General features: G+C 38.3%; 1 protein-coding gene across 2 annotated transcripts in view; it reads left to right on the forward strand.

Moving 5' to 3' along the window:
* HIBCH (3-hydroxyisobutyryl-CoA hydrolase) overlaps window positions 1-12,470 on the forward strand; it is a 116,107-nt gene that overhangs the window by 45,999 nt on the left and 57,638 nt on the right. For both annotated transcript variants that reach the window (XM_010862900.1, XM_010862901.1), the window contains one exon: window positions 525-577. In XM_010862900.1, the coding sequence (XP_010861202.1) occupies window positions 525-577 (53 nt within the window). The remainder of the gene's footprint in view (window positions 1-524; window positions 578-12,470) is intronic.

The following is a 12,470-nucleotide window of genomic DNA, read 5'->3' on the forward strand; positions in this document are numbered from 1 at the left end:
TGACCAGTTTTCCCAGCACCACTTGTTAAAGAGATTGTCTTTAATCCATTGTATATTCTTGCCTTCTTTGTCAAAGATAAGGTGTCCATATGTGCGTGGATTTATCTGTGGGCTTTCTATTTTGTTCCATTGATCTATATTTCTGTCTTTGTGCCAGTACCATACTGTCTTGATAACTGTGGCTTTGTAATAGAGCCTGAAGTCAGGCAGGTTGATTCCTCCAGTTCCATTCTTCTTTCTCAAGATAGCTTTGGCTATTCGAGGTTTTTTGTATTTCCATACAAATTGTGAAATTATTTGTTCTAGCTCTGTGAAGAATACCGTTGGTAGCTTGATAGGGATTGCATTGAATCTATAAATTGCTTTGGGTAGTATACTCTGAATTGATGTTTTAAAAAACATGTTTGTATTATAAGCTGTATATTTAGTCTACTTGATATTTCACAGTTCATGTAACTTGTGATTTTTGGAAAAAGCAAATGTGTTTTAAACATTGTGACTAATTACAACTCCATTTCTTTTAGATTCTTGCCAGAAACCATATATTGCACTTATTCATGGAATTACAATGGGTGGGGTAAGTAGCCTGCTCACTCTCATCATTGTTGTGTGAGTGGTATAAAAAAAAAGTTGATTATTAAATAGAAGTGAGATGATGAATGTAATAAAATAGGACTTGTTGAAACAAAATCATATTTGGGGCCTTGCAGGTTTGGGGTGTAATATTTGCTTTTCTCAGAAGACTATGTTATATGCTATTTCTGCTTCATCAATTAGTAAGTTTTTTAAGCTAACAAATGGGCTTCCCTGATAGCTCATTTGGTAAAGAATCTACCTGCAATGCAGGAGACCCCTGTTTGATTCTTGGGTCAGGAAGATCCACTGGAGAAGGGATGGGCTACCCACTCCAGTATTCTTGAGCTTCCCTTGTGGCTCAGCTGGTAAAGGGTCCACCTGCAATGTGGGAGACCTGGGTTCGATCCCTGGTTTGGGAAGATCCCTTGGAGAAGGGAAAGGCTGTCCACTCCAGAATTCTGGCCTAGAGAATTCTATGGACTGTATAGTCCATGGGGTCGCAAAGAATGGGACACAGCTGAGTAACTTTCACTTCACTTTAGCTGACAAAAATGACTGAGTCTTTTTTCTTTTGTAGAGCCCTTTTTCTACTTACAAGTGAACTGATTGCTTTCACCAGTTTCATGAAAGAAACTGGAATATTGAGGTCTTTTTAGACTCTGTATAGGATGTGGTTACCTAAATTATATGTACTGCACAAAATTTCACCTTAGTGAAAGTGTGTGGATACTCTGTAAAGTTCTCTGAAAGTACATTTCTGTCCATTGAAAAACCTTGTAATAACACAGATGCAAAATAAATAAGTCTTAGATGTCACTAGCCTTGAACAACTTTATAAGGAGTTGGAGAAAACATGAAATAATTACAGAAGAACTGTTCAAATGTATGACACTGACAAAGACAAACTTTTAAAGTGAGAGATCACAGTGGGTCTTTATGGCAGGAAAAGATAGGATTTAAGAAGGTAGTAGGAAGCTGAAGGGTGAAATTTCAGTGTTTGAACTTGTTAAGTGTTTCAAAGATTTTGTCAGTGAGAAAAGTCTCCCTTCTAGGAAGACCACACCCTAGATGAGGTCTCTTGGGCACTTGGAATTGCTTAGATTTAAAAAAAAAAAATTATTTTTTTTGAAGCATAGTTGAAGTGTACTGTGTTAATTTCTGCTGTACAGCAGAGTGATTCAGTTACACATATATGTACATTCTTTTTCATGTTCTTTTCCATTATGGTTTATCACAGGATGTTGAGTATAGTTACTGTGCTATACAGTAGAACCTTTTTGTATATCCATTCTGCATGTAGTAGTTTGCATCTGCTAGTTACAAACTCCCTATCCATTGGAATTGCTTAGATTCTGCACATGATTTTGGAAAAGGGCTTCTACATCTTTGTTAGTGGTGGGTATTAAGCCTGAGTTGATTGTGCCTTTTTTGTCAACGAAGTGTTACCATGGGAAAAATGAGAAGTCTCTGAAAGAATTCTGCAGAACAAGGGGAAGGAGCTTAATTGGAAGCACTGAAGAAAGAGCCCCCTGTGAATGTGAAATGAACTAGGAAAAAATGAAAACAAACAAAACACCATTGGGCATACTTAATAACGTATAAAATGATGTGGCTTCAATAAAATAGGAAAGATAGTCTGTAAGGAGACAACAGGCTCAGATGCAAGGGCAGCAGTTTACACAGGGGAACAGCTAACATAAGGAAGGCTGACTGGAAACTAAGACACAATAGCAGAACCTGACACTCCACTTTGAAGGCCATAGATTAGGAGTCGAATTTAACATTACAGATATGAAGTTGTGTCTGTGGAGGACAAACTTAACAAGCTCTCACCAAGAAAGGACAAGGATAAGAATGATGAGACCAAATGTTGTGAGGTAATGAAAATGAAAGAAAGATACTGGGAACCCAACAAAGAAATGACAACTATTCAGTGGAAAGTAAATCAAACAAATGGTCATATATAATTAAAGATTACTTTCTTTACCATAATCAAAAACAACAACAAACCCCTCTTAAACCTAAGATATGTATAATCAAAGAAAAACAGCTTCAGGTTAAAAAAAAAAAAAAAAACCTGTGAAAAGAGATCCACATGTAGATAAAAACTCAGGTAAGGTTTTTAGAATTGTATACTTTAGGAAATAGTGCAGGTGTTCAGGCCAAACACTGCTGCTGATGCCTGGGTTCTTAGTGTATCAGTTCAGTTCAGTCACTCAGTTGTGTCCGACTCTTTGCGACCCCATGAATCACAGCACGCCAGGCCTCCCTGTCCATCACCAACTCCCGGAGTTTACTCAGACTCACGTCCATCGAGTTAGTGATGCCATCCAGCCATCTCATCCTCTGTCGTCCCCTTCTCCTCCTGCCCCCAATCCCTCCCAGCATCAGAGTCTTTTCCAATGAGTCAACTCTTCGCAAGAGGTGGCCAAAGTACTGGAGTTTCAGCTTTAGCATCATTCCTTCCAAAGAAATCCCTGGGCTGATCTCCTTCAGAATGGACTGGTTGGATCTCCTTGCAGAGTACATCACGTGAAATGCTGGGCAGGATGAATCACAAGCTGGAATCAAGATTGTGGGGAGAAATATCAATAACCTCAGATATGCAGATGATACCACTGTAATGGCAGAAAGTGAAGAGGATCTAAAGAGCTTCCTGATGAAGGTGAAAAAGGAGAGTGAAAAAGCTGGCTTAAAACTCAATATTCAAAAAATGAAGATCATGGCAACCAGTCCTATTACTTCATGGCAAATAGATGGGGGAAAGTGGAAACAGTGACAGTTTTGATTTTCTTGGGCTCCAAAATCACTGCAGACCGTGACTGCAGCCACAAAGTTAAAAGACACTTGGCTCCTTGGAAGAAAAGGTATGACAAGCCTAGACAGCATATTAAAAAGCAGAGATATCACTTTGCTAACAAAGGTCTGTATAGTCAAAGCTATGGTTTTTCCAGTAGTCATATGTAGAGGTGAGAGTTGGACCATACAGAAGGCCAAGTTTCTAAGAACTGATGTCTTCAAACTGTGGTGCTGGAGAAGTTTCTTGAGAATTCCTTGGATAGCAAGGTGATCAAACCAGTCAATCCTAAAGGAAATCAACCCTAAATACTCACTGGAAGGACTGAAGCTGAAGCTTCAATGTTTAGGCTACCTGATGGAAAGAGCCATCTCACTGGAAAAGACCCTGATACAGGGAAAGACTGAAGATAGGAGAAGGGGACTACAGAGGACGAGACGATTGGATGGCATTACTGAGTCAATGGACATGAGTTTTGAGCAAACTCCGGGAGATAGTGAAGGACAAGAAAGCCTGGCGTGCTGCTGTCCATGGGTTTGCAAAGAGTTGAACATAACTTAGCAGCTGAACAACAGCAACATATTGTCAGCCCTGCGCCTTTAAGACAAACTAACAAAATCATGTCTTTTCTTCCATCAGTTCGCCAACTACAGTGCCCCATATGTACTCTACATATAATTCATCCTTAATAAAGACTGAAGTTCTACCCTATCTTTTTAAAGTCTTAAATACCACTATGGTTTGATGTGATTTCTTTCTTCATTGACTTGGTGCATTCAAAGTTTACTGCAAATATGGCATTTATTCTTGTTGTCAGTTATTATGAAATGTGCTTAAGTATGTTAGATGGTTTATAAAGGCAACAACTACTTTTTAACGTTTCCATAGCAACTAGTGAATGCACAGTAAGTATTTAACAAATTATTTATTGAAAATTCTACTTTAGATAATAAACATCTTGTAGCCTTTGAAAGAGTAAAATTTACAGACTGGACACAAAGCAGTTCTTGTAATAGGATTTTGTATGTATCTTGGTTTTGAAAGCTAACTGTTGTATTTTTTCACATTTCAAATAATGTCAAATTATTTAATCTTTGATTTTGGTTGAAAATAATAATACACACAGAGTTAAAATCATGCCAAGGAAATAAACTAGGTATGAAAGTTGCATTGAAAGGACATTCTGTTATTCTTAACATGGCAGTGTTCTCAAAATAAAATTACATTAGAAGCCCTCCAGCCTGGTCACACTTTGGAGCTTACCTGTAACTGACTGGTGGGGGTCCTTACTCTGGTACTACATGGCTTACTAACATCAGACATCGTGTTTGTATACCCAGAGAAATATGAAGCTGAAAGCCTTGCTCTGTGGTCCACTTTTCCATCAGTTAGTGATAAAAAGGTCATTGGCACCCTGCCTGCTGCCTGACCTGCACTGAACCAAACGCGCGTGCAGTGTTCTCTGTCTGTTATGGTCTCTGCATCTTTCTGAGGATCTTTCTGGCTAGCTGAATTCTGAGATGGAATCTGAAAGCTGGTTGAGGACTCTTGTTTTTCTGTTGTTCCTTCTGGCTATGCTTTTTCTTGAAGGCTAACTTTTCATGTCTCATTTACAAACATTGCTTAACCTAAGACTCAGTGAACTTTAACTTTTGAAAATGTAACCCCCTAGATCTGTGGCTCTCAACTTTGGCTGCCTTTTAGAATCACCTGAGAGATTTTCAGAAACCCCAGTGCCCAGGCTTTACTTACCTCCCAGAACCATTAATCAGATATTGGAGCAGGTCTGAGGCATTTTTAAAGCTCTCTGGTAATTCCAACGTGAAGCATAAGGTAATGAACTGCTGATCTACTAGTGATTCCTAACTAGTAGTCCAGTGTTAGCTGTGGACCCTTTTCAAAATTCCCCGAAGCCAGTGGTTCTTACAAGTTGCTGCTGTTGCTGTTTAGTTGCTCAGTGCTGTCCAACTCTTTTGCAACCCCATGGACTGTAGCCCACCAGGCTCCTCTGTCCATAGGAATTTCCAGGCAAGAATACTGGAGTGGGTTGCCATTTCCTTCTCTAGGGGATCTTCTCGACCCAGGGATTGAACCCTTGTCTCTTGCACTGGCAGGCAGATTCTTCTTTTTTTTTTTAAATTTATTTACTTTTGACTGGACGATAATTGCTTTACAATATTCTTTTGGTTTCTGCCATATATCAACATGAATCAGTCATGGATATATATTTGTCTCCTCCTTCTTGAACCTCTCTCCCACGTCCTGCCCCATCTCCCCACCCTCCCAGGTTGTCACAGAGCACCAGATTTGAGCTCCCTGTGTCATATAGCAAATTTACACTGGCTATCTAATTTTACATATGGCAATGTATATGTTTCAGTGCTACTCTTTGAGTTCATCCCACCCTCTCCTTCCCTTCTGTGTCCACAAGTTTGTTCTCTATGTCTGTATCTCTATTGCTGCCCTGCAGATAGGTTCATCAGTACCGTCTTTCTAGATTTGCATTCCCACCAACAATACAAGAGTGTTCCTCCTCACCTTCTCCAGCGTTTATTGTTGATTTTTTGATGATGGCTATTCTGACTGTGTGAGGTGAAACCTTATTGTAGTTTGACTTGCATTTCTCTAGTAATGAGTGATGTTGAGCATCTTTTCATGTGTTTATAAGCCATCTGTTTGTCTTTTTTGGAGAAATGTCTGTTTAGGTCTTCTGGCAGGTGGATTCTTTACCACTTGAATCAAAACCCAAGGACTTGTTAAAAGGTAGGTCTCCCATTCCAAATTCCAGTTTAGTCAGTTTGAAGGTTGGGCTGAGAATTTGCATTTCTAGAGGTCCCAGACGCTGCTGCTGGTGACAGGGAGCGTGCCTCACTTTTGGAGCTGCTGCCTTAAAGTGTTGAGAGCTCATGGTTTTTATGCAAAAGGCCTTTTTATTTTCAGAATTTTTAGTAGAATGTTAGTATTATATGTAGTTGTTTTATGGATATGTTTTAAATCCTAATGTAAAAGCATGAGAATAAGATAGGGAAAATGTAGCTTTGAAAAAAAGGTGGCTAAAAAAAAGAAGAAAAAAAAGAAAAAAAGGTGGCTAAATAGTTTTGTCTCTGTCTTTATCTTGATTCTGATCAATAAATTGTTTCCTGTAAGAACGAATTATAAAAACTTGAACAGTCCAAAAGATGGCTCCATAGTGCTTGATTTTTATTTTTTTCTTTTTACTGTAGAAAAAAAATTTTTTTTTTCGGTAAGGAGAATGACAGTTTTACAGTCTCTTAATGTTTACCATAAAGAGTAGAGGGGATGCGCTATGTGGAAGGGATGACTAAATTCTATTATGTTTCAGCTTTCAGAAATTCAAATGTTTATTTGATATTTTGATATGCAGTAAAATAAAATGTTTCTGAGTGGTTTTCCGCTTGGTTAATCAAAACTATGTAAGATTATGTCTTTACAGTGTTTCTGAAATATACCAAATTATTCTGAATAGCAATTTGAAAGAATATTCTGTTTCCAGGAAGAAAGAATTTTAAGTTCCTTTACCTTTTATTTTAAATATCTAAAGTCATATTTTCTTAAGTTAATATATAACAGGAAGGCAAACTTGCTTTAAAATTAAAATTAATTTTAAGTATATATGCATGTATGCTAAGTCGCTTCAGTCGTGTCCAACTCTGTGTGACCCCATAGACGGCAGCCCACCAGGCTCCTCTGTCCCTGGGATTCTCTAGGCAAGAATACTGGAGTGGGTTGCCATTTCCTTCTCCACCAGTTCTATGCTACTGCTGCTGCTGCTGCTAAGTTGCTTCAGTCGTGTTAGACTCTGCGCGACCCCATAGACAGCCTCCTACCAGGCTCCTCTGTCCCTGGGATTTAAGTATTTATATAGAAGAGAAAAAAAATCATTTTTATTTTGTATATGTAGTACTACCTGCATTTCCTTCCCAACTGAATTGAATATAAAGAACTTTTGATTCTTTCCTTTCTTTGTCCCTTTCTCCCTTCCTCCCTTTTCTCTTCCCACCAATGCACCAACTCAAAATATGTATACAATATGGTATTGTTTTTGTGTTTCTCAAAGTGTCCTACAGATGCTGCCAGCAGAAGGGTTTGTGATCAATATAAATGGAAAATTAAGATTTCAAGGCATACTTTAGAAGGGGCATATTCTGATGAATAGACAAGAAGTGGGAACTGGGTTGGAAGCACTGAGCATATACAGTCTCCGAAAGACTTTCTGGGCCACAAACCAGACGCATGGAAAACTGACTAGTGCTCAGTTAAGTGGGACCTGCTGAGTCAGATTAAGTTGAGCCACTGATTAATGTCACTGAGACATGTTCTTGTGAAAAGAATGAATAGTCTCACAGACTGAATTAGCTTGATGTACTGCAAGGGTCTGTAAGACATAAGACATCTTTGTTCTGTTTTATTTATTTATTTCTTCTTGCATTGCTTTAAAAAAAATAAATTTATTTTAATTGGAGGTTAATTACATTGGAGGTTTTGCCATACATTGACATGAATCAGCCATGGGTGTACATGTGTTCCCCATCCTGAACCCCCCTCCCACCTCCCTCTTCATCTCATCCCTCAGGGTCATCCCAGTGCACCAGCCCTGAGCACCCTGTCTCATGCATTGAACCTGGACTGGCGATTCATTGCACGTATGATAATATACATGTTTCAATGCCATTCTCCCAAATCATCCCACCCTCGCCCTCTCCCACAGAGTCCAAAAGTCTGTTCTTTATATCTGTGTCTCTTTTGCTGTCTCATGTATAGGGTCATTGTTATCATCTTTCTAAATTCCATATATATGCATTAATATACTATATTGGTGTTTTTCTTTCTGACTTACTTCACTCTGTATAATAGGCTCCAGTTTCATCTGCCTCATTGGAACTGATTGAAATGTATTCTTTTTAATGGCTGAGTAATATTCCATTTTGTATATGTACCACAGCTTTCTTATCCATTTGTCTGCTGATGGACATCTGGGTTGCTTCCATGTCGTGGCTATTATAAACAGTGCTGCGATGAACATTGGGGTACACGTGTCTCTTTCAGGTCTGGTTTCCTTGGTGTGTATGCCCAGCAGTGGGATTGCTGGGTTGTATGGCAGTTCTGTTTCCAGGTTTTTAAGGAATGTACCCTGTTCTCCATAGTAGCTGTACTAGTTTGTATTCCTACCAACAGTGTAAGAGGGTTCCTTTTTCTCCACACCCTCTCCAGCATTTATTGTTTGAGAACTTTTTGATAGCAGCCATTCTAACCAGTGTGAGATGGTACCTCATTGTGGTTTTGATTTGCATTTCTCTGATAATAAGTGTTGAGCATCTTTTCATGTGTTTGTTAGCCATCTGTATGTCTTCTTTATTAACTATGTTAAAGAAGATTTTTAAAGAAGCTTTTAACTTTGGTACACCTCTCCCCCCATGCCATTTAAATATCTTGATTAAAAAACATTATTGTAATACTCTTTAATACACATTAAAGAGTACATTGTAGTATGATGAGACCAGTGAGACTTTCACAGGCCATGCCACTTTTAAATGAGAAACCATCCAAGAAGCTTTCAAAAGATCAGATATTAAGTCACTAACACAGCCTGGAAAATACCCTAAATTTACATTTTAGCCATTTCAGTTGTTTATGCTTGAGACTTTCATTGTGAAGGTTGTAGTCCACCAACCAAAGAATGTTCTTTTTCATGCAATAAAGATAGAAAGGGCTATGCATAGAAAGTCAATCGTGTATTTGCTCCTGCACACCATTCATTAGTGATGTTTTGTTTGAAGACTAACTGAGAGGCCTAGCCATGTTACAAAAAAAGAGTTTAGAGTGACCAACCTTCCTCCAGTGAAATAAAAATCATAATAATTCTTACAACTAGAATGAGGTGTGATTGATAGGTAAGTTGCAACTCAAGTATGTAACTTGATGATATATAAATACATTGTGAAAGGAATATATTACAAAAGGATCCTCTGATTTTATTCATCTTATAACTTTTGTCTTTTTTGGTTGTGTATTTTAAACAATGTCTTCATATTTTCCCCACTGCCGAGTCCTGGCAACCTCAATTCAAGGCTCTGAGTATACTTTATATTCAAGGCTCTGAATCATACTTTTTGTTTTAGTTGTTCCACAAAATAAGTGATATTATCCAGTATTTGTCTTTCCCCTCTGGATTATTTCACTTAGCATAACACCCTCCAGGTTCATCTGTATGTATCCTGCAAATGGCAGGATTTCCTTTTTTAAGATTGAATGATATTCTGTATTTTATATATATGTAATTTATACTGTGTGTATATTACATAATTACTGTATATAATATGCTATATATTCATATTATATATGTGTGTGAATATACACACACACACCACATTTTCTTTATCCATTTATCTATGGACAGACACATAGGTTGTTTCATATCTTGACTATTGTGAATAATGCTGCAGCGAACATGGGAGTACAGATAACTCTTCAAGACAATAACTTCATTTTCTTTAGGTATATACCCAGAAGTGGAATTTCTAGATAATATGGTTCAGTTCAGTTCAGTTGCTCAGTCGGGTCTGACTCTTTGCGACCCCATGAACCGCAGCATGCCAGGCCTCCCTGTCCATCACCAACTCCCGGAGTCCACCCTGCTTTTAATTTCTTGAAGAACCTCCATACTATATTACAAAGGGGCTGTACCATTTTTCATTCCCACCAACAGTACAAGTGTTCCCTTTTCTCCACATTCTTGCTAGTGTTCATCATTTGTCTCTTTAATGATAGACATCCTAACAGATGTGAGGTGAAACCTCATTGTGGTATTATTAACAGATGTTGAATACCTTTTCATGTACCTGTTGGCTATTTTATATACCTTCTTTGGAGTAATGTTCAGGTCTTGTGCCCAGTTTTCAATTGGATTGTTTTTTTTGCTATTGAGTTGTGTGAATTTTTTGTATACAGTTGCCCCTTTGTATCCACAGGGGATTGTTTCCAAGACAATGCCCCCTCCCCTGTGCTATGGATACTAAAATCTGTGGATGCTCACTGATGCATAGGTGGTTCAGTGGTAGAATTCTTGCTTGCCACACGGGGGGCCTGGGTTTGATTCCCAGCCCATGCAGCTTCAGTGTACCCTTTGGGTTCCCTGATGGCTCAGATGGTAATGAATCTGCCTTCAGTGTAGGAGACCCAGTTTCGATCCCTGGGTTGGGAAGATCCCCTAGAGAAGGGAATGGAAACCCACTTCAGTATGCTTGTCTGGAGAATTCCATGGACAGAGGAGCCTGGTGGGCTACAGTCTGTGGGATCACAGAGAGTCACAACTGAGTGGCTAGTCCCTCACATAAATGGCATAGTATTTGCATATAACCTATGCCTATCTTCTTATAAACTTTAAATTATCTCTAGGTTACTTATCGGAGAAGGCAATGGCACCCCACTCAAGTACTCTTGCCTGGAAAATCCCATGTATGGAGAAGCCTGTTAGGCTGCAATCCATGGGGTCGCTAAGAGTTGGACACGACTGAGTGACTCCACTTTCCCTTTTCACTTTCATGCATTGGAGAAAGAAATGGCAACCCACTCCAGTGTTCTTGCCTGGAGAATCCCAGGGACAGGGGAGCCTGGTGGGCTGCTGTCTATGGGGTCGCACAGAGTCGGACATGACTGAAGTGACTTAGCATAGCATAGGTTACTTATACCTAATATGATGTAAATGCTGTGTAAATACAATGTAAATAGTTGCTGTTGTTGTACAGCAAAATTCAAATTTTGGTTTTTGGAAATTTTTGAAAATTTTCCTTCCAGATATTTTCAATTCATTTGGTTGAATCTGCAGGTTTGGAGAGTTAAGTGTATTCTGGATATTAACCCCTTATCAGTTATATGACATTTCTCCCATTTCAGATGGTAGATGATTTCAGGTCTCCATTCTAGTCTTTAATCCATTTTAAGCTGATTTTTGTGTATGGTGTGAGGGATTTAGTTTCATTTTTTCCCATGTGGCTAGTTTCATTTTTTCCCATTCCAGTTTTCACATATTGTGTGGCTTTATTAATATTTATAGGCTCACTTTGCTTTTTTTTTTTTTTTTTGAGTGGGGTTCCATTGATTTTTTTATGCCAATACCATAGTGTTTGGATGACTGTAGCTTTGTAATATGATTTGAAGTCAGAAAGTATCATCCTTCCAGCTTTTGTTTTTGTTTCTCAAGATTGCTTTGGCTGTTTGGGGTCTTTTGTGGTTTCATACAATTTTTAAGATTATTCTATTTCTGTGAAAAATGCCAATGGAATTTTAAGAGATTATGTTAAATCTGTAGCTGCTTTGGGTATATGGACATCTAAACAACGTTAATTCTTTCAATTCATGAGCACAGAATATCTTTCCATAATGTGTCTTCTGCAGTTTCCTTCATCAGTGTCTTATAGTTGTGCATATGCAGCTCTTTCACCTCCTTGGTTAAATTTATTCTTAGGTATTTTTTTTGTTGATGCGGTTGTAAATGGGAGTGTTTTTAGGTTCTTTTTCTGAAAGTTATTTGTGTACAGAAACACAACTGACTTTTGTGTATTGATTTTGTATTCTGAATTTATTTACTAGTTTAAACAGTTTTTTGGTGGCATCTTTAGGATTTTCTATATATAAGATCATGTCATCTTCAGAGATAGTTTTACTTCCTTTCTGCTTTAGATCCTTTTATTTCTTTTTCTTGCTATTCTTTGGAACTCTGCATTCAGATGTTTATATCTTTCCTTTTCTCCTTTACTTTTCGCTTCTCTTCTTTTCACAGCTATATGTAAGACCTCCCCAGACAGCCATTTTGCTTTTTTGCATTTCTTTTCCATGGGGATGGTCTTGATCCCTGTCTCCTGTACAATGTCACGAACCTCATTCCATAGTTCATCAGGCACTCTATCTATCAGATCTAGGCCCTTAAATCTATTTCTCACCTCCACTGTATAATCATAAGGGATTTGATTTAGGTCATACCTGAATGGTCTAGTGGTTTTCCCTACTTTCTTCAATTTAAGTCTGAATTTGGCAATAAGGAGTTCATGGTCTGAGCCACAGTCAGCTCCTGGTCTTG

The sequence above is a fragment of the Bison bison genome, unplaced genomic scaffold, assembly GCF_000754665.1.
Source record: "Bison bison bison isolate TAMUID 2011002044 unplaced genomic scaffold, Bison_UMD1.0 scf7180017864485, whole genome shotgun sequence".
Taxonomy (NCBI): Eukaryota; Metazoa; Chordata; class Mammalia; order Artiodactyla; family Bovidae; genus Bison; species Bison bison.